Source organism: Salarias fasciatus, assembly GCF_902148845.1.
Source record: "Salarias fasciatus chromosome 7 unlocalized genomic scaffold, fSalaFa1.1 super_scaffold_4, whole genome shotgun sequence".
In the NCBI taxonomy this organism is placed as follows: Eukaryota; Metazoa; Chordata; class Actinopteri; order Blenniiformes; family Blenniidae; genus Salarias; species Salarias fasciatus.
In genome coordinates, this window is record NW_021941229.1 from 15,164,164 (window position 1) to 15,187,493 (window position 23,330).

At 41.6% G+C, this 23,330-nt stretch overlaps 1 protein-coding gene across 1 annotated transcript in view; it reads right to left on the reverse strand.

Moving 5' to 3' along the window:
- Positions 1-516: 516 nt before the first annotated feature.
- gnaz (guanine nucleotide binding protein (G protein), alpha z polypeptide) overlaps positions 517-23,330 on the reverse strand; it is a 29,696-nt gene continuing 6,882 nt past the window's right edge. The window contains exons 2-3 of the mRNA XM_030084341.1: positions 12,200-13,578; positions 517-2,693 (exon numbers count right to left, since the gene is read on the reverse strand). Coding sequence (XP_029940201.1) covers positions 2,349-2,693; positions 12,200-12,922 — 1,068 coding nt within the window. The 5' untranslated portion in view covers positions 12,923-13,578 and the 3' untranslated portion in view covers positions 517-2,348. The remainder of the gene's footprint in view (positions 2,694-12,199; positions 13,579-23,330) is intronic.

The window sequence follows — 23,330 nt, forward strand, 5'->3', positions numbered from 1 at the left end:
TGTTTTCCATCTTGTTCCACCTTGGTCAAAGGTAATATCCACCACAATGTGAAAGCATGAAATATGGACAGTAGGTAAGAGTTAATTTAGGGTAATTTTTATTACTTTATGAGAGTAAACTCAGAAAAGTCCAAATTTTTTGGTGAACCTTGCCGACCAGTTGGCAGACTTACTGGGTCAGCAGGAGTTTATACACTAATTAGAGAGGAATCTGTACGCCTCTGTGCAGTGTCGCCCTATCACAGATTGCCCAAGTTCATTCAGGAGTAATTTAATTGCACACTTTATGCTCAAATTGCTTTTGCCCCAGTGGCTACATTGTATAAAGAGGACAAACATGTTTTATGTCATGATTTTGGATGGGAGCATGGACTGATGTTCTGTGCCATGTCACAGATCCCTTGATGCAGAATAATTATTTGACAATAAGAAAGGCGAGTGTAGTCTGTGAACAGCCCCCAACAGAAGCACAGATCGACGCCGCCGTCACCCAAAAAGACATTTACTACACCATAAAAATTTGCATAAGTTGTTTTATTCATAGTTATTGTCCGTTTTTTTTTTTATATTTCTTTTTTCATCGTTTTGTCTTTTGTTGAAGTGGACATCCTGTAAAGTCAAGCCTGAAGCCCTTGGCTGAGTTGTTCTCTGAACTGAAAAGAAAGGGTAAGAGGAGGAGCGGAGTGGGAATTTCCTCCTCTATCTCTCACTCTCTCTTTATCTCACTCACAGTATCCCAACTCAACCTTTATTTTCATTTGTTTGAACAAAGAGTGTACCTTACAGTATATTTACACATCATACTGACTGACTGTTTAACAATTTCCACTTAGATAATGCGAGGAAGATTGAGCTTTCACGATTTGCTTCTTCGTTCTCCGTGTTCTCCTTCCACACGTTGCTCCTGTCGAATCCGCTAATTCCTCTCGCGCTCACGTCGCGGCGAGCGCCTCCTTGTCAGCATCGCAATCATCATCACCATTATCCTCGTCATCACTGTAATCTTTTTCATCTTCATCATGATAACATTGTGATCACTGTTATTATACTGATATATCTCTTTTCAATAGATTCCTCTCTGACAACTGTACAATCGTACACAGTGTTTGACTTTTATATATAATTTTGGGAATATATTATTTAAAACCTAGGAAAAGACAAACATAAAACCCAAAGAAAAAAAAAATATATTAGTATCCAAAAGTAACAAAATCATGCATGTTTTAATGTATTTGTCCATAAAAACAAACAAACAAATGGGGGGGAAAGAAAAGACCAAAAAATAAAAGTAAGGAATGGGATCTGGTTTTATTTACAAACTGATCTTGGCACTGTTCTTGTCGTCTTTTGCTGGAAAAATTGGAATGATCATAAATACTTTTGACTCTGCCGAGTGTAACATACTCCTGGTAATATAAGCCAGTGACCTGCTGTGAAAAGCAGGTTTGAGAGAAATATTCTTCTTTTTTTTTTAAAGCACAAAAGTTAAAAGAAAGAAGGGAAAAGAACAACATTAGAGTGTTGACAAGGGGAAAGAATGGAAATAGTGTGTAGAAAACATATTTTTACTTTAGACTGTGGCAGTTTCCTCTTTTAGACATCATGTCAACTGACTTTTTTTTTTAATTACCGTAGAAATGCAGGCTCTCTCTCTCTCTCTTTCTCTCTCTCTGTCGCATCAGGTGCACTCACTTTATTATTATTTGGGTGAAACTCCAAAAGAGAATGTAGATTCAATCAAACTTTTTTTTTTTTTTTTTTTTTTGTAAAGCAGCATTAATTGACTCAGGCAAAACAAAAAAAACAAACAAACAAACGAAAAAAAAAACAAAACGAAGAAGACAAAAGTAACTGAAAACCACCAGTACAGACCTACTACTCAGTCACAGGTTTGGCAGGCAGGTAGGGGTCGCTGTTTCCAGTGTCGCCTCATCAAACAAGTGCTTGACTGTTGATTTAAAGATCTTGTGTGTGAGCAAAAGATAAAGGTGTGTGTGTGTGTGTGTGTGTTTGTATGTGTATATGTGGATGTGTGGGTGTGTGGGTGTCTCTGCATACTCATAATCAGTGCAAACATGTAGGGTAAAAATCCCATCTTGACCGCGGCCAATCAGCTCGGTTGTTTCGATTGAAACTGTTTAAATCTACAACATGGTCCATCCCTGACCATCTTCACTACCTCATTCTCTTTCCAGTTCTCTGTTGCACTTCTTCAAAGAGATAAACCACCAGGCAGACTGACATGCCTTCGTTTATCCAGCCTGATGGCGGGCCAACCGCTGCCAAGCAGCCCGCGCGCTACCCCCACCCCACCCCCCCCGACTTCCCCAAACACCCAACATCAGGTCCTAGCATAGCCCAATGTACTTCAGATTGTTCTGGATGATCACGTCCGTGACTGCGTCGAACACAAACTGGATGTTGCTGGTGTCAGTGGCACAGGTGAAGTGCGAATAGATCTCCTTGGTCTCCTTGTTGCGGTTGAGGTCCTCAAACTGCCGCTGCACATAGACAGCCGCCTCCTCATAGGTGTTCTGACCTTTGTAGTCAGGGAAGCACACTGTCAGGGGAATGCGTTTTATCTTCTCGGCCAACAGGTCCTTCTTGTTGAGGAAGAGGATGAGCGACGTGTTGGTGAACCAGTTGTTGTTGCAGATGGAGTCGAAGAGACGCAAGCTCTCAGCCATGCGGCTCTGTGTGGAAAGACACGGGACAGAAAGGGAAAAAAAAAAAACATGTCGTCACACATGACATCGATTTTACACACTCGGGAATGGTGTTTACTTTATAAACAGACGCAAGTTCGGTCAAGCAAAATGAGCAAACGTGGCCTTATCAGATTTCGCAAAAGCCAAGTGAAAGAATTGCTGCGTGTGAAGTTACAGTTCTTAATTTTCAGGATGAAACCGAAACAAAATTACTGTCTGAAATCACCCAACGTGCCTTGCTAATGTCCACTTGACCAGTCAAAGGTATGGCTTCTCTGTTATGTCAACAAAGACTTCAGACTCAGACAGGCCGAGACCTGAGTTTGAACTCTCATATTCTCCTTTGAGGAGGCTGATTGCCTTTTTCTACCTCCAGCTTTTTCTAGTACTGATATTGTGAAGTGACCCATCGTAGAAGCTTGACAAGTCTTTAAAGTAGTTCCCTTCTTTTTCTTTTCAGTAAAATGATCTATCACTATGTTCTTAAATATTACGCTTAGGTTTTATAGGGGAAGTTGTGTGATGGCTGATAAGCTGTGTACACTCACAACAGACCGTTGAAGCCTGCTCCACTGCAAATATTATCAGGTTAAATTCTTAAAAAGTGCTTTTGTTTGCTTTGATGACATGATAACATTTACGCCTTCTGCCTTTAACTTTCATGAGCATCAGAGCTCCTCTAAATGTGGACGACCTAAGAAAACAGTACGCGTAAAATGATTTTTTTCTCAATCAGTAAATCAGTAAATCATGTTTTTTTTAACGTGGTGGTGACATGCAGGCGTCCGTAGGCTCCCCGACAGTTTTTGTGCTCATGTGACGGTGAACGTACAAGAGAAAACAAAGAAACAGAAAGTTGGGCCTGTTCATGGCAGCTGCTGGCATGTGGCGACCGGCCAGCAGCTCGTGACTAGGATGTTGTCAGATGGAGGGGCTGCTGCTTAAAAGGTTACGGAATCAAGATGCTCTGAGCAAATCACAAGATCGGCACAGCATGAAGAAAGATACTGAGAGGGGAGAATGAGGGATTAGACAATCGTTTTTTGCAGATTCTTTGCGAACCCTGCCTGCTCAGTGGAGCAAGTGTTTTATTTTTGGTTAATGATGAAAAAGCCTTTGCAAAAATATATTGCCCTTTAAGCATCTGAGGTGGGCTAAAAGAGAAACATTACCACAGACTCGCACTTTCAAATCATTTTAAATTGTACTCATACACTCTTGCTTCCTATTACATGATCATCAGAATTTTAGTTTCATCCATCAGAGCAGCAGGTTTAGGGTTAAACTCTTGGTCTTAATTGGATAAGGAGAAGATAAGTTCCACTGTTGGCACAGGAGCTGCAGCTGCATCCAGACACATTTCATGATAATCCCTGGACAGACTGAGGCCCTGACTGGGAAGCTCAGCAGAATTATCTCTGTATGTGATGTCTTTTCTGCACAACATGATTGGCTAATGCTGTGCAAAAGACAGAAAATATCAATGCAGGACAAAATGCTTGAGCATTTTCAATTTTTGTAATATAGCTCCACACAGAACAAGTGGAATATACGGTACATTAAAATGTCAATATGGCAGAATAAAGTTAAAATAATAAGTATTATTAATTACATTAATGTGCAGGGTGTGAAATGAAAAAAACAAAACACTATTTATCAGGATTTATTGAGTCTGTTGACCACAGGAATGAAGGATCTCATAAGACCTTTGTAATAAGAGCTTTGAGTGCATGCCTTTAAGAAATGTTGGCTAAAGATTTGCCAGAAACATTGAAAATAAGTCGAGGTCTGTTCAAAGTGAACTCCTGCACTCTCGACACTAGAATACTGTTGACTGTTTTCCTCTAAATGACTTATTGTCAAATTAAGAAAGTGGCTAATGGTTTGAGCTGTTAAAGTGAGACTCCACAGGAAGAAGGAAGTAATGCATTTCTTTGTTCAATACAAATTACGTCGCATGTATTCTGCGCTGAGGCATTTATACAGCTTTTCCCACATTTCCTGTTTTCCCTCCTCACTCTCTTAGATGTTGTTATCCAATCAAAGTGAAACACAAGCTCCTCTCTCTGGGTTTCCCCGAGGGACTGAGTCTTTCCCCTAAACATCGTATGCTACACAAAGTCGATCGGGCTTTTTTGTTGACCTCGCTACTCCTTTTTCCTGGGTGTCAAAACAAGAAGCCAGCAGCTAAAACAGGACAGCGGGGGGGGGGGGGGGGGGGGGGGGGTTGGGGGGGGCAGCCAGCCGAGCCCAGACGCTCTCCTCATCTTCACCTGGCCGCTACACCGCCGTACAGTAAGCGTTTCTTAATGGAGGGTGGAAGGAGGAGACGGGGGCGGGGATGAGGGTGTCGCCCAGGAGCGCTGAAGTATGCAAACCCCCTTCCTTGGCTTCAAACACCCACTGATTGCACGAACACTTAGACAGTGCGTAGACGTATCCACACACACACACGCACACACACACACACTCTGCTTTCCCCCTCACCTCCTCCTGTCAGAGTACTCAGGAGAGGCACAGGCCTTAATTAAGCTTAAGTATTAATGAGGAAGTTCATCACAGTGTCATTGCTTTGTTTCCCATAAATACGAGTCGTTTAAGTGTGCGGCCACCCCTTCCTTATTCATTAAAGTTCATTTTAAATGTCACTGCCTCACAAGAAAGGCCGCTTTGTGTTTATCTGCACAGAGGATTTTTTTTTTCCTGTTAGCTTCGTCTTTTCTTTTTTTTTTTTTTTCCTTTCTTCCAACTGTACCTGTGAATTGCATTATTCAGGCTGCTCTCTTTCTGTTTCTCCTCTCTGTTTAATTGCTAATGGTGCTTCTGTGGGCGCCGACGCGAAAACAAGCAAAACCAACATCAAGGCTGCGCGTTATATTGTTTTATGGATAGAGTCTTTTTAAATGTCACTCAACGTGATCGGTGTGCCGCTCACGTAAACTTCAGAAGACTACATTTGACTCTTAATGCTAATGAGGTTACCTTCAGCTGAACATTATCCCCCCTTTTCCATCCATTATGCCCGCTTCATCCTATAGAGGGTCATGGTCAGCTGGGAGAGGCTCCAGCCGCCCGCAATCCTCTGCAGGGTAAAGCAGGTATAGATTATGGATCGACGTGTTCTGTCCACCTGAAGGTAACCTTCCTCTGTTAGGAGTGAGCCGTGTGGAGATCACTCAACTGAAACTATGACGTGCATTAAAAAAACAATACACAGTAACAGTAGACCTGCATATAGAGCTCCAAAAGTGATGCATTTTCATAATAATGTAAATTTTATGTTTTTTTTTATTAGAATGTAACTTCTAATGTAATATACATCCATATTCAATACTACTATTACTGTGATGATGCTATTAAATCATAGAGCGGCTGGATAAATGTGACTGATCAGCTCGTTACACGTGGTATAAAAATGAACTCAATTTAATTCTGAAATATCCATAACAGAGGTGAGATGTCAAGAATAGAGTGGAAACACTGAGAGTGGAGTCAAAATGTCAAGAAATGAACACTATTCTAATAAGAAAGAAAGAAAAAACATTGTTAGAATAGACAAAATGTCAAGAGTGAAGTCTGAAAATGTCAAATTGTTCACATTTGAAGAAAACAGTATTTTCCCACAGCTGAAATCGCACTGCATTACACACATAAATTTAAATTATTTTCAATCTGAACTGTCTTTATAAATAGTATGCGGCCATTGTTACACTAATGGTCTGGCACAGATGCTTTTTTTGTCTTCATATGCATCTGTGTTCACCTAAATAATTAATCGTTTCACCAGCATCTTTCTTCATACCATTCCTATCTTCTCAGAAATTATGAAGGAAAAAGCCCACTGGGGGGGAAAAAAAAAAAGCATCCTTCTTCCCAGAAACACTCTGCACTGTTGTGTGACTGTGGATTTTATCAGGAAAACACAAATATCACATGAAGCTGGCAGCTCCATGATAGCAAGGCCTTTGATAAGGCATTAGTCGGTCAAGAGGCTCCGGCTGTGGACGCTCCTGAGTACATGTCAGCCACATCTGACGCCTGTGTGTGTCCTTCTGAGCCGCAGTCAGCATGATTTAAAGTCAGCCACTGATCGGTGAAAATGTTGCTTTGCATTCGCATCGCTTCCTACATTTGTCTTTTCTGCCGCTTGACAGAAGAAGCACTCATGTAAAACTTTGACATGAAACCATCAAAAACCATTCATTAGTTTGCAGTGCTGTTTCATGTGACGAGGTAATTAATTCTTGTTTGAGTAAGGAATTGAAATAGTAATTGGAACATAAGCTGCCGTCGGCGTCTGTGCCGATGTTTGGCTAACACAAGCTCAAACAAAACGCTAACCTCGGCGCTCTGCTCTTCGTTTTCTCCTCGCAGCCGAGCTGAACGCGCCGCGGTCGCTCAGCCTCAGCTGTTGCATATAAACCTGCACTGCATATTCATAATAACACACCCACAAACACTCGCGCAGGCACACAATGTGTGCGTGCACGTGCACATACACCTCGCTTATTTTCTCCGGCACTGCTGTTTATTGTACGCCCCCCCCTCCCATCCACCCCTCCCTCCACTCCTTTCTCCGTCTCATCCTCCCCTCCCAAGTCACAGCTCACTGTCAACAGCACAGGATTAGGAGCATTTGACTGGCCTGTTGCTAAGCAACAGTCACCATGGCAACCGATTCATTATGAAGACAGGGATGGGACAGGGAAAATGCATCAGGGAATGGGCTGATGGGTAAATGTACTGTAATTATTATAGTGTATTTTCTGTCTTGGGTGAGTTGGTGCAATGATACTGAACCGGTGTCATCCTGGTTTGCAAATTCTGCGTTCTGCTGGCATGTCTGCGTGTGAAGCTCTGAAGGAAGATATCAATGAAATAAATCCCCTGCTTAGAAAAGGCATCGTTTCCTTGCTCGTCTTGGTGTGATACTGATCTGATGATGGTTTGGCTGATGGCACACTGATTTGATGCTGGTCCATGCTGTTCTGACTGGAAAATGCTCGGCAACCTCAGAAAAAAACATAAAAATAAAAACATGCTCCTTTTTAAAGCAGCTCTGTTTCTCCAAAAATCTGACAAAATGGTTGCTTAAAACTGATTTTGTTCTCGAGTGCTGAGCTTGTAGCCAAATGTGGCAGTGATTTTTGTCCTTTTCTCCTTCTGTTTGTAATTGATGAGACTTACTCTTGAATCAAACGTTGATTTCACAGACATACAACACTTACAACATGTACTGGTGAAATAACTGAGTCAGAGTTGATCCTGAATGTCCATGAACCTCCAGTCTGGAAAACAAAATTTTATTTAATTTTCCATTGGTTTTTCCATATTTGATAACTAGCATATTATTATTTCTCATAGTTGTGATCATGTAAATGTTAATTACTTGTTATTAATTTGTCACCGAGTTCAACTAATCCTTGAGCTGACAAATATATTTATCACTTAAGTGTCCATTATGCATTAACTTGTCCATATAAACCAATGACTTCAAGTTACATGTATGGTTTTTGTACTATTCAATTCCATTGCAGTAAACTTGATACCTTTCTTAATCACCAATATGAACACAGTCTATATCACCTGCACATTGCTTCTCCACACTCAGAGCATACTACATTATGATTCATTACATTATGATTTGAGGCTAACTGTCTCAGATGTAGTTTTTCAGAAAGTCTTGAATGACAAAAAATGTGTTTGAGCTCAAGAAGTGCAATTTGGTACCCATAAAAAAGAAATATCAATGGGATTTGGAGCAGCCCCCTGCTGTGAGGACGTTGAGTAACCCACCAGCTGATGAACGTTACAAAGCTAACCCAAATGATGCAACAGACAAGCTGAGCGAAAACTGCTGCACTGAGCCTGGACGCGGAAAAAGAAAAGGAGCAGATGGATGAAGAGATGTTTGCTGTCACCACAGACTGGCCGCAGTACTGTTCATCTGGTGGTGACCCTGCAGATTTAGCACTCAATGGACATAAAGAAGGGAGGAGTCAGGGAAGATATTGCAGCAGAATGATTGAAATGCAAATTGCCATATATATACTTATGATCTGCTTCTTGCAAATCTGGTGTCACAAAAGTGGCAATTTAACCTCCATGCCCATGACCCATTTCGTTTATTGATTTTGAAGGACTAAATGTTGGATTTGAATCGATTTGCCATTGGTTGGCCTCTTCCTTGTCCCTTCAAGCACGTGTCACAGTTGTGGCGTTTTACGCTCTTTTCTTGAACCACAGACACTTGAGTTCTTCAGCTATTCCACAGGACCAAATACCATGAATCTAAAACACTCTCATGTCCTCACTGTTCTGACAAATATATAAAAGATAGAAGGATAATTGTGTCAGTTTTTTGACTGAAAGCTGATGTTTGTTTGATGTCTCTTGTGCAGCACTAACTTTTTTATCAGTGGCGTAGCATGTTTCATTTGCGGGTTATCGGAGAGAAGTATGACTGGCATGCTAGCCTTCTTTACGGTCGTCCTTATGAAAGGAAACCATTGTAAAACCATTTGTAAAAGAAGCATTGCCATCATTGCAGGACTGTCAGTCAGGAGTAGAGCCCATCAGCACTGTGGGGAAAGTGACGGACTGACAGATTGTGGGAGGTGAAACCCAACTCTTGCTGATTAAGCGCTGGATGAGGTCGTATAGGGAAGAAATCCCAATGAATAATTTTTAAAGAACTATTACTGAAGGGGGCAGTACTTATCGATCTCTATGAAAGCAGCAGGAGACTTGATCTTTATGTTATTACTGTGCAAATGCATTTTTTTAAGTAGCACAAATACTTCTAATATATTCTAAATATGTACTTTACAGTTATAAAGTTACTCCTCAATGTGTTTGATATTTAGATAGACTGGCTACCTGTCCCGTCTTCGCCCAGAGTAAATTGGGACTGGCTCCAGCCGCCACCCCCCCACACCCTGAGCTGGATAAACAAGATAACAGATCAACGTATGAATCATCTCCCAACTGAAAAACACTGCTCATGTGCTCATCAGTAACAGCCCAACAGCTACATACTGAGATACTTCAGTCAGGGGTGATACATTTTATCAAAGCACTAATTTGTGTCATGTAATATTAGCATTTAAGTATTAAGTTTTTAATTCATAGAATTGTGTAGTTTTGTTTTATATGTTTAATCCATTTGTAAATATGAAAGTGAACTACAATACGGCAAATTCCAGAGCCAAATGCTAAATATTAACAGGTAACAATGCCAAGAAATAAAGACTCAGAGAAGCTCCACAATAGGAAAGATGTTTTAAAAGTTGTTTTTTTAAATATATAACACCAGTTAACTCCCATTGCTACACCGAGCCGGCACAATCTGCTAATTCTCACAGGTACAACCTCACACGTTATTCTGTGAACTCAATTAACACCACACCGCATTTTCTCCTCAGACTTTATTTTTAACCTATAACACTAATTGATTTCATGTTCCAACCTGGTGCAGTCTACACCCTGCTTTATCCGGGCAACCCATGAAATATCAGGCCGGTTCAGTTACGCTGATGAAGTTTCCTGGAGCTATTTCTAGACCTGACTTTAAGACGTCAAGGTGAGCGTGAATCCTGGAACCTCCTTGGAAAAAAAATTGCGATCATTCCCCTGCAGGACACATTTGACCCCACATAGTTACGCCTATTCAAAGAAATCCAACTGTTGATCTTTCATTATCACAGTAGCAGCTCCGCAAGCAAAACCCTAGCCAGCTATTCTAAAACAGTTAGATAGGAGCATTTGTATGCTATAGATAGGAAATCGTTGAAATTCCATTAGCTTGGAGAGAAGATAGCGACCAGGCATTCACTTTATTTAGACAGACTTAAAACAGCTTTGACTGCTGCTAGGTTCGTGCACAATTGAGGTATTTTTTCCATTTTTTTTTTCACATAAACTGTTTAGACTTTAGATTATGAACATAAATTGTTTAAGAAAAATGAAGAAATGACTGGACTCTTCCTCACTGGGATGTTCCTTTCAGGGGTTTCCACAGTGGATCCTCTGCCTCCTCTGCTCCTCTACCTCTGCAAACAGATCAGCCATAGCTGAGCTGGTTACCTCTTGACCGGACTTGGGTACATAATCGAGGGGTTTATTGAATTAATTTGGTAAAACGTTAACAAATTACCAAACTGAGCATTCTTTGAAAAATTTTCCAAGCTGATCAACATGTCACAGCACCCATGACAGTGTATTTTCATGTAACATTCATATAATCTTATGCTGAGGCTACAGGTGGTCCATGCCGTTGCTGCCTCATTTTGATTCGTCAGCCTGTGAAATTATGCAAATTGTTAATACAGGAGGAAAAAATTTAAGTTAAACAGCATGCTTATCTTTTTTTTTATAGGACATATATATATATATATATATATATATGTCCTATAAAATATATATATATATATATATATATATATATATATATATATATATATATATATATATATATATATATAAATTTATCCACATTAACAATACTGTTGTCTCCTTTTTCAAACTTAATAGCCACATAAAATACTTTCAATGACAGAAAATAACTTTTTTAAAACATGTTTTTCTTAAATTATGTTGATAATTGTTGAGTTTTCACCGTGGCTGAGCAATGTTTGCCTGTTTCAGAAGAATTTCTAAAGACAAAATTGAGAAAAGAATGTAACTAATGATTTTATGCTGTTTGAATATGTACTGAAAGAGAATAGACGTTTCTTGTAAACGTTGAATCTGCTTTCAGAATCACACAGTTTCTGTTTTCACTGTTAATGGCTCAAATCCTCTTTAGCAGACCCATCAGCTGAAGGGCGTTTAACTCCTTGTTTTGGTTCCTTCAGTCTCTGTCAGACAGCCGGCTGTCACTGTGTTCAGTGAGATGATCATTAAATTGATAGGGAGCGATGAGAGGTTGACTTTAACACTGTTCGAAACTGACATCAGCTATAACACGAGCAAAGTAATGAGACAACGCAATTATTGCAGCACCTGAGAGTGAAGCTTCTGCTCTGTGTTGAGACTACATCTTTAGTTGGGAGTAAACCTTAGCTGTGTGTGGTTGATGGCAACAAAACAAAGAAAATATCCATTTCCACTGTGCCTGGTGCCTCTCTGTAACCACAGCAGAGTTGTTTGTGTTGTAAAAAGGGGATGTTCAGGGAGGAAATGAGACAGCACTACAAGCTTGTGCTCAATTAGCTTCCCAGAACTATTCAAGTATTTATCACAAATATTGCTTTCATGGACAGCTCACAACAGTTAGCTTTCCTCAACAGCTTCTGCGGTGAATAGTAATCTTAAAGGGCCAGTTTCAAATCTCAGTTGACATCTTTACATGATGATAACAAATTTCCAACGAAGGATGGGAATCAAAATTGTATACCGTGTGGTTTTAGATATTTTTGGCTTCTGCTTGTGAAGTCTGTGTAATCACGGAGTGCCAGTGCGAATGTGGGTTCTTTAAAACGTGGTCTTACCGTCTGGTTGTCCTCGTAGAGCTTGAGGTCGTAGCCACTTAGCTCGACACAGAAAATGATTGCAGTCACGCCCTCGAAACAATGAATCCACTTCTTTCTCTCCGACCGCTGTCCGCCCACGTCCACCATCTTGAAGGTGAGCTCCTTGAACGTGAACTTGTTCTCCACGATGCCGGTGGTCATGTCGCGGGACCGCAGGATGTCCTCCACGGTGGGGATGTACTCGGGCGCGGAGATCCGGTCCAGGTCGTTCAGGTAGTAGGCAGTGTTGTCCTCTAAGTGGTACTCGTTGGAGCGCTGGAAGCACTCCTGCACTCCCGAGTCGGCCCACAAACGCTTCATCACCCCCAGGAGCTCCGGCGTGATCTCCCCCTTGCTCTCCGCGGGCCCCGTGAGCGCGAAGAGCTGCACGGCGTCGTAGGCGCGGTCGGGATTGTGAAAGTCGATCTTAAGGGTGGTGAGAGCGCGGATGATGCGGGTGAGGGAGTCGATGGCGTTGTACAGGATGAGCGGCTTGTACTCCTTGCAGGCCTCCAGGTTGAAGCCCCCGCTGTGGATGATTTTCATCTGCTTGACGATGGTGCTCTTGCCCGAGTTGCTGGTGCCCAGCAGCAGCAGCTTGATCTCGCGCCGCTGCCGCTGGCTCTCCGACCGCAAGTGGCGGTCGATCCGCCGCGAGCGCCGCGCCGCCTCCTTCTCCTCCGAGCTCTGACGGCATCCCATGTTCCTCCACCACGTGGTAAACACAAAGGAACTCGTGCTGCTGCCTGGTGTGGGAGCAAAAATACGATGAAGCGGTGACTTAAGAGCAGTCGGCGGAAGAGTCGGGGAGCAGTTTCGGCAAGTGCAGGCTTGCGGCGTGAGAGGCAGGCGAAAAACTTCACTACAGACCAATTTAACACTAGACAGGAGAGCCACCACACAGAGGAGTGACTCAGGAGTATTTCATGCTTTTTGTTCGGGGGCAGTCTGTGAGTTCTGAGTGGGCAGAACCCAGACTTGCGGGATGCCCACACAGCGCCTGGCACTGAGGTCGGACTGCCTGCTGAAGCCGACGGAGCTGGGGTTCATAGCAGGGGCTGCCGCTCAGGAGAAGCTCGGGAGGAGGGCTGGGGAGCGCCCGGCGTCCGTCAGTAGAGAAAGTGTCCGGGCTTGATGCGTACGAATAGCAAACCCCCCTCACTCTCCTCCCACATGGCTCTTGTGGTTTGTTGCCCTTGTTTGGCTTTTGCAACCATCCACCTCCGTTCAATATTTCGCCTTCTTCTTCTTCTTCTTCTTTTTTTTTTTTTTTTCTTTTGCTTGATGTTCCTTATGAAACCTTTGCTGCGTCTTCAACGATGAATTATCTCCTCACAGACAGCGGAAGGTCCTTGAGTCTGCCAAGACACAAGACAGAGAAGAGACATGAATACCACATTTTACACATGTATTAGCTTATTTTTCCACTTTCAATCCCATCAGTAACTTGGTGAAAATCTGCTTGCCCGTACCCAGTTCAATGAAACATCTGGATGAATGATTTTATCTTTCTGTTTGCTCATGAAGTACAGAGTTTTTTTTTGCTTTATTCTCACCAAAGACTTGACCGTAGCAGCTTCATGGGTAACACTGTCACCACAGCGCTCAAGAAGAGATGTCTGCTGTTTGTTTTCAATAAATCGCACATTAAAATCTGTTATAAATGACTATACAGCTTATACTTATACAGCATTAAGGTGAGGCTAGCATCCACTCCAGCTTTAAGACTTTATGAAATTACAAAAAAATGAAACCATTGTAAATATTATTATGACGTCTTTCATTCACAGTTTTGATTATAAGCACCAAAAAAGAAAACAATTTACAGGCTTTTGTTGAGATTGCATGAAAACCACATAAAAGCCATAGAAACCACTCAAAACAAAAACGAAAAAACAACAACAACAAAAAAAAAACAATGGTGGACTTAATCGTTTGTGTTTGAGCTTTCTCGGACGGGGCACTGGCCCGCCCCGAAATGTCTGAAATTGTTCAATAGATATGTTACAATAGGTGAAGAAGTGCACATTGTTTAAATTCCTGTGCAATTTTCCATTCTCTGTTTGTTCCCGATAATAAAGGATGTCCTAATGGCGGGAACAGGCTGTGCTTTCATGTTTTCTACAACAATGACCTGGAAGTCTGTTCAAAGAACATCACGAAATGGTCACAGTTATGCATTGTGGCTGCTATAAGTAGCTCTTATTTATTGTGTATTCAAATGTGTGTAAAGAAGTGTTTTGCATGGGGATGGCAAACACACAATTATTTACTTTTGTAAAAAAAAAAAGTGATTTCTTTGAATTAGTTCAAGGTTTAAAACTCCCCTTTAAATTGTGACTGCCCATTGTTCAAACCTGCTTTGACTCGAGACTGCACCCTGAGCTCGGCCAGTTGTTTACCGTTGAGCACGCTAAATGACAGTGATATAGGTCTTTTAATTCTGCTCTCAGGCAGAAACAAACACAGCTATTTAATAAAATATCGAAATGTAATACTTTTATCTTTTTCATTAAATGGAGAGAGCTTGATGAGGATATTAAAATGATATGCACGCCGCGCTCCTCTCCTCCCATTCAGCAGTTACCACGCTATCTAAATTCTGTGTACTCTGCCTCTTCAGATTTCTCTGAACAGCCACACACCGCGATTCTTTCCATCTGCAGTCCTGTGTTACCATAGACTCTGGGCCAAAGTGGATGTTTAGCGAGCTACGCCTACCTGTTTAACACTACACACATACACGAACCCACATGCATACTCATTATATACACAATCAAGGTCAAACATATGGATGGGAACAGGCTGCAAATCTCCCGTTCCAAAGGAAAGTGATGCTTTATAAACAGAGTCAATGTGTTTCCTTTTAAAATGCTGTTCACCTCAGATCCCTGCAGCTCAGACTGCCATCTTTTTAGCCCCCCTCTGCATTCTTTTCAGCAGAAACCACATCAGGTGAAATGCTTATTTACTATCGCTGTGGAAAAAAGGAGTCTCAAGCCAGCAGGTGCCGGCTGGTTCATGCTTTCATACTATGCTTTAAATCCCCCGATCCAAGCCCTGACATCTGTGCCGTTATCTTTCGCAGTCTAGATTGTGGTTGGAGGATGAACAGAAATATTTTAGGGTGATTTTTGTCTTTTTATTCTGCTCCCTATGGTGCATTACCTGTTAAGAAGGTATCACTTTGTTCAAACAAAACGATCACTGAGAGAACACGGAGATCGTCTGATAAGTAGGTGTGCAATGAAACAGGTTATGTGCCACTGGCTGATAAAACGAATGTGAAATCATAATGTGGAACTACACCATGCAAACCTGTCAGAGTTAGAAAGAGAGCACTTCGTAGAGCTTGGTGAGTTACAGTAGGTCCACTCTGAGTGAGGGCAAACAGAGCAGAAACAAAGCCACAACAGAGCATCACAAACACAGAGTGCAGAGTATTGTTTCCTGGCTTCAGGCACCTGACCATGCTCTCAAAATGGCATAGCCTGCCAAACTGGTTAAAACACATCACTGCCTTTGAGAGGCCATGAAACGCATTAAAGTGGTTTGTTGTGTCAGGAAAATGCAGCTCCTGCGTTTCTGCACTTTTTCAAGTTATAACAGCGGCCTGATAATTGCAATGGGAGGAGTGTGGCACCAGTGGAATCAGTAAATAGTCTTTTTCACTACGCGGAAGGAAAAGGGGCTTGTTTCTCACCTACACCATTTTAACTAGAGCATCACACAGCAGGAGGAAATGCCTGGGACTTTGAATTATCTTTCTTTTTTTTTTTGCAAAAAAAAAATAAACAAAAGTTAATTAGGAAAGTGCCTGCAGGATGCAAATATGCTTAGTCTTTGTAACAAATTACATTGCTTCAGATGGAAGGAACAGCAAATAGCCAACTGTGTGAGCATAAGAAAGGATCATTGCTGTGGCAGGATTCCACGCCACACGTGCAGTGTCATCCACCCAGTTTGAGGTTCACTTTTACTAGTAAGTATTTATTGGACAGCACAGGAGAAGAAGTTGTAGACATTTGTGTGTTTGTGCTCCCACCATCAGACATCTCTCCTCATGGTGATGCTTTCATCCACATGGCGTTCGTAGTCTGACGGCATCTTCAAATCATCCATCCTCTCATTCATTTGTTCGACTCCCTATATTAGTCATGATAACATTTTTATCATGCGTGTTATTGTTATTGTTTGTTTATTGCTTTTTTAAATTACTTGATTTAAATTTAAAACTGTATTAACAAAAGAAAACATATAAAAATGTAAAATTATTCTCATACAATTTTATAATGGACCAAATTCTCTGTAGATCTTGGACAAGTTACCAGTCCATTAGACTTTTAAACAGGCAGTTTAGAGTCAGTAATTATTGCATAATCCTGGATCATGGCAATTGCTGGCACACGAGCCCCTGAAGAACTTTTTTTTCCATTTTTTTTTTTTTTTTGGTAAAATTTTTGCAAATCTATTTTCAGCTGTTTTATAAATAGCTTTTATTTCTCAATTTAATTTTTTTTAACTCGTCAATCTCTCAGTGTGTCAAGGTTTTCAATCTACAGAGGAACACACAGCGGCGAGATCTGGTTCTGCTTCATTATGCATGACGGCTGTTTACTTTGTAAGAAAGTCGACAGACAAAGAAGAAACTTGTGTCATTGGTTCAAATCACCTCTGCTTTTTCTTTTTGTTTTTTGTTTTCCTACTTGTGAACCACCCTGTCCATCAGCTGGTTGAACATAAAAGAAACAGCAACAACAACAAAAAAAAAAAAAAAGACAAAAGTGTTACAAGGACAGTGAGAGAGTGAGTGGCAGAGTGATGAGTGAAGGCAGAGCCTGGGGGGGGCGCGCAGTGAGGCCAGCGATCTCCATGCATCATGAGAACTGAGGAAATTCGATAGCCAGCATGAGACTGAGCCCGCTCACTTCTGTGACTTCCCCTTCACTTCTCCTGCCGCACACGGCCCCGTCAGCTCCCATCTCCATCGCTGTAACACCTGCTTCTTTTATTAATTCACCATAAATCGCAAATAATTAAATTCACACCCTTTACTGAAGATAAAGTCACAGCGTGTGTGTGTGTGTGTGTGTGTGTGTGTGTGTTTTTTGCAGCGGCACACACCGCCTCTGCGCCCTGCTGTGGTTGTTTATTATGTTATAAAATGGCATTAAAATTGATGTCAAGAGGTAGAAATCATAGGTTTGAGTAGCACATCGTCATTTTACATCTGAGGACATCAGATGGCGAGCTGAAGAGTCGAGCGTTGTCACATTTAAAATCACACAATTCTCAAATTATTGCTCTCAAATAAAGGAAATAAGGTTCAGATTTAGAGGTGAACTCCATCCTGTGAAATAATTATCACCCGATTGGTGACCATGCGCTAAATGTTCCAGATTTTAATGCAACATTGGCAGAACATGGAAAGTAGATGCAGTAGAATGGCATGGTATGTGTTTGTAAGAGCATGTTAAACCCATTATATGTTACCATGAAATGAATCACACCATGCTACTGGAGACATGTGATTCAGATTTAATTAAATTAATCCACCTATTAAGTCAGCCTCTATTGGGTGAAATGCAGCAGAGCATTACTTGTGGCACTGACATTAGTGGGGCAACGCCGCAGTCAGTGTGTCTCCAGCCAACATGTCACTGTTACAAATCCAACTCTTAGTTTTGCTTAATCAGCAGATCAAGCCTGCCTTTCATGCACTCTTGCATGCAGCAACCGATTGACCCCTCACCTCATTGCTCTGGTATGACTTTCGGCAGGAGATATTGCAGTCAGTGCAGAACAGCTACAAATGTTCAGTGAAGAAATTACTGTTAATTTGTTGCAAAAGGACAAGAATGTGCCGCATACTTGGCTTTGTGGTATTATTCTAATATGAAGCATAAATTTTTATTTTTTTTACAGTTGTATCTTTGCTTATCGAATGGCCCATGTGAGATTTTCTGTTGCACTGAGTAGGAATTTCCAGAACACATTTCAGATGTTGTAGTGAATCAGTTTAAGCAACGATTAATCAGGTGAATATGTTGCTGGTGTCCATAAACAACTAATGAATTGAAGAAAATCCTAATCGTTTGGGCACTTAGTGTGATGTGCAATATAATGGAATATGTGAGAATCCAGCAAGTTCAGAAAAACATGTTAAAGAATGAGCAGCACAAGTGTGTGCTGTGAGAAGAAAGGTGAAAGGCAGAGGTGTGCCTTCAGTCATCTTGCAATGGTTTATGAATGAGGCATGCAAGTGCGTGCGTGCGTGCGTGCGTGCGTGCGTGTTGGGGGGTTTGCTACAGTCAGCAGGCTTGCATTTCAGGTTGGATCAGATGAGGCCGCTGTTAGATACAGTATTTTCAAAAGGATCATGCAGAAAGGCACATGTGCCGGCAGTTTAACGGTAACTATTCAGAAGATGTTTCTGAGGTAATGTGACTTCCTGACAACTGTACACTCATTCATGTAGAACTAAAAAAAAAAAAAAAAAAGAATAGCAATAAAGTTGGATACTGGCAAAATGCTGCAACTCAACTCCCTCTAGCAAAAGTAGCAAACAGTACATCCACATAAAAGAAGGGGGGAAAAAAGCTCACATGCTTTACAATCAGCTGCACAGTGCTTATGTTTCTCATCCAAAGGCAGCTGGTTTGGAGTCTGAAAGCTCGCCTCGTTTTCCCCTCAGCAGTCTGACAAAAAGAGGTTACCAAAAGGCTGCAGGCAGTCTGGTCACTGTCCGTGTACAGTGTCTTACTGGAATCTAGCAGAGTGATTTCTACAATATTATTAGAAACCCCCAGGAGTGGAACAGTAGCTAATCCCCACATCTGTGCTAAGTCCCGCTGCTATTGTGTCACGATTAGGCGGCCGGGGTGAAATCGTGATCAAACTTGTGGGATGTGGCAGATATTTATGAGCCCTGTGATGATTGCAATCAGAAGCCACTCATATGTGATTCTTTGAGGGTCACCTCTGAAGCTTCTGTTTTCAAAGTTGAATAAATACTTGGTGGTTTGGAAGTACAAACCTATGCTGCTGTGGACTCAGACCAGGAAAAGGAGAGTCTTGTGAGGTTCCTGGGACTGCAAGCTGCCCTGCCAAACAGAGAAGGCCTCTAAGCGAGACAAGAGCCTCTGCTGGAGAGATGTTATTTATTTATGTAATGCCACAGAGGCAGTGAATAAGCAATGCATTAAGTGAGAACATGTGAGGAGATCAATAGGCGAGCGTTCCTCGGCCGCCGCTGCCTTCAACAGTTTATAGAACGAGCACAGAGACAGTCTAGTATAGACAAACCGAGGTGATCAATAGGTGACAATTAATTTGGCCTGAGTGGGGAAGAAAAACAATGAATGCATCAGAAAGCTTTCATTCCCAAATGAAGGCATATAAATCAGAAAATCTGGTAAACGGATGTTGGGGCCAACTAATCCTCTTTCAGATAAACATGATTGTTGGCATTTTTTCCTCGCAGTGCAGTGATTTGACATGCGCCAAGAGAAACGCTGGCTGAGGACTTAAATGGTAACGTCATGACTGTTGCGATGCATTAAATAAAAGGCTTTTTTTCTTTCTCTTTTTTTAATGCACTGACCTGATTGTGCGCGATTCAAATGAAGCTGTAGGTGGAGGTTGTGCCGACATTGATTGTTCTGTGTCGATCGTTCAGAGATTGTTGGTGTTATTGAGTGACAGCAGAATGTCGGCGCCGCGCACCTGCTGGAGGAGCAGAGCTATTTCAAATGAATTTTAGCATTTCTACGACTGGGATGAAGAATTTAAGGCCTTGTTGTGACCTCAAAAATGGTTCTCATTCCATCAAATTAACTTTCACTCCAGTATGAGACCCGCAAAGGAATCTTATTTTCATTCTGTTTAAGGGTAAAATATTCAATATTGATATATAAATTAATGCTGCCTGGTTGGTCAGTGACAAAGTAATCATAGCCTTGAGGCTGTGCTCACTGGAGATTTTTAAATATTTAATCAGGAGCAGACATGTTCTTGCAGCTACTGACTTTTCAGTGAAGCTTTGTCTCCTTTGTATCTAAATGTCCAACATCAGCAAACATTTCCTTTCAAAAGAAAATGTGGGAGCTTATCTTTAGCTTACAAAGAATAAATTAGCTTAACTGGAGGCATGAGGTTTCAGTCTTGTTAGGCTACATTCTTTGGAGCACAACACCCATGTGGCTGATGCACTACACATGACTCAAATCAAGTCTTTAAAGCTCGATTTCCATTTTTAGCCACTGTGGTTTAAGACGCGAGAAAACAAGCGAGTGTACATAATGTATGTGTGTAGGACCTCATGTTAGCAACACAACAAAGTACAGTCGAAAACCTTATTGAGTTAAGTCCCAACCGGCACACTGTCAACACAACCGATCCTGACTAAGACATAATTTATAGCTCGCTTTACTGTACAGGCTGGAGTATTGGATTATCGGATTGCATGAAGCACATCTTATACAATTGCTCAAAACATTGATCCCTTGTCTTTAAAAGTCAAGCTTGCAGAGGAATCTTAAGAGTCTGCAGTTTTGAAAAAAAAAAAAAAAAAAATGGAGCTGAAATGGCCGCACTGTGCAATCATGGGAAAAGGCTGACATGTTCGGTAAATGGATTTTTGAATTCATCCATCCATCACTCTTCCATATCCACTTTATCCAGCTTAGCATCACAGGGGAGCTGGATTCAATCCCAGTTAACAATGAGCAAGAGGCACGCTACACCCTGGACAGGTAACTGGGCCATCACAGCGGCGAGACAGACGACCACACTCTAAATGAACCCAACAAGTATGAGATCAGGTTTTTGGGGATTCTGCACACAGGGAGAACATGTGAACTCTACAGAGAGAAGGGTCAGAGCTCAGATTCAAACCACAAGGATGTAGCGATATCCACTGCACCATTGTGCATCCCTGGATTTTGCTTTTGTCATTGGTGTTTTGTCTTTGTTTTATTATTATTATCATTCACTAGGGGTCATAGGGCAGACTAATTTATCCTGCAGAATAGAATAGCCTGAAGCTGGCAACGTTGTAAAGGTCTCCAAAGTTTTGTTCCTGGCTCGGCTCTTCACCTCTAAGGAAAGCTGTAAATTCACATGGAAATATTGCAGTGAAGTCATAAGGTTTTCAGATTTAGTGTCTCGGCTCTGCTTTAAATCCAAAAAAAACATATTATAATTTTCTTTAGCATGGTTAGACATAACTTTACATCATCAGAATAAACAAAGCTTCACACTCTTAATGTGAGCTGTGTTGCGAAAAAGTCAGGAACCTCAAGTTGAGAACCACTGTTCGGTAATTCCAGAAGTAACAAAGAAAACTTGAGATATTCAAGAACAGAAGATCATAAATCAAAAATATTGAAGTGTTGCAATGACATAATGTAAAAAAACACGATATGGAAAAATGATGGTACAAATGAAAGAATGGTGATAGAGGCCATTATATATCTCACTTTTGATTTTTTTTTTCTGTGTTGTGGATGTTAATCAATCACTATGTCTTGTTTGTGTCTCACATTTACCCAGACTGCATTCTGTTTAGGTCTGCTGCTGAGGAGCAGAGCCGGGAGGAGTCTTAAATCAGCTCTGTTAGAGCTTCTGGAGCGAGTGCTGGAGATGTTACCAGTGTGGGAAGGTTTCCAGGGACTCCTGCATCGAGCAGCTAATATATAACAAGTCTCTGTGATGAAATGGAACTGGCTACCACGAAGATCACAATCTTAATCTCGCAAAAAATCCTTTCGCCACCCTAAAATACAGAACTATGAAAAGATGTTTTTCTGAAAAGGCCTTTTTCCTCTGGCTTTATTACCACAGTGTGTTTGCTGTTTCGTCAGTTTGTTTCCAAAGACAGAAGGAGACCGGTACGATTTCAAGGAGATAAGCCCAGGTAGACTAAACGAGTCATGAGCACGAACATGTTCATGAGAGGGAAGTTGTAAATTATAGGAGGATTAGGGCTGTAAATGTTTTTTTTTGTTTGCAATTCGTATGCAGGATACGCCGCCGCTATATCATCATGGAATGTGGGACAAACAGCAGACGTTCAATTCCATGTTCCAAGCTGCAGAACGATAGATCAATGTCACCCCAATGCCACTTTCGAGCACAGATCCTATAGCATCATGTGATGCCTCTGGAAACATAAACCGAGTCTCATGTTTCTAATAAAAACCAAAATGTATGCTTTGCAAATCTGTGCAGGATCAGATAAGTGAAGTATTCTAGCCTGGAAGCCTCGCGTCTGTGTGATGACTCAGAGCTTTGTGGTCGCCCCACTTTACGTCAGTATCATATGAGATATAGGTCAAAGGCAGGGTGATCTTCAGCCCCATTCAGCAGTTTCAGCCTTTCTTCATTTTCAGTTAATAACCTGGCTTATATTCCCACATGAAAGTCCACCTTCTCGTGTGTCTTCTGTCATTGGGAAGACATGAGATTATAGTGAAACTAAACAAGCAGTAGGCCTCATTATTCATGTTGAACAAAGGGAGCAAGTTACTCACTTGTAGGAAGTAAAACAGCCTGTCAAAGACTCTCTCTTTCACGAGCTTAGGTAAATGGACCTCGCTCATATAGAGCTTTTAAACTGCTTGAGCAGAGCCCAATGCGCTTTACGTAACAGTCACTCACCAGTGGAGGCATCTGCCATGCAAGGCAGGAAATAAACCAACAACCTTCCGATTGCACGACAGCCGCTCTACCAACCGAGCCAACGTCGCCCTAGATTCAACTACGAGAACACTAATTATGAGACGTGTGTGAAGGCCTGTGGATGAACTCAGAATATCCCAGATCACTTTAGCGCACCTCAATTAAATCAATCAAAAACGTTAAGAGGCGTAAAACATGTTTAACCTCATGAAGCGATTTCAGCTCAGGACAGTTAAATATACCCCGGTTCTGTGTTGTGAGCCAGAATACACCATGTCGGCTCTAATCAGTTCCACAGATATGGGACGCCAGGGCCAACCTTCAGCTGCTCTGAAGGTTATAATGTGGAATAGGTGGAATAATGGATTTTGGGATATGGGGCGGCTGTGGATGTAAAAGATAATATTTGATCATTTCTGTACATTGCTGC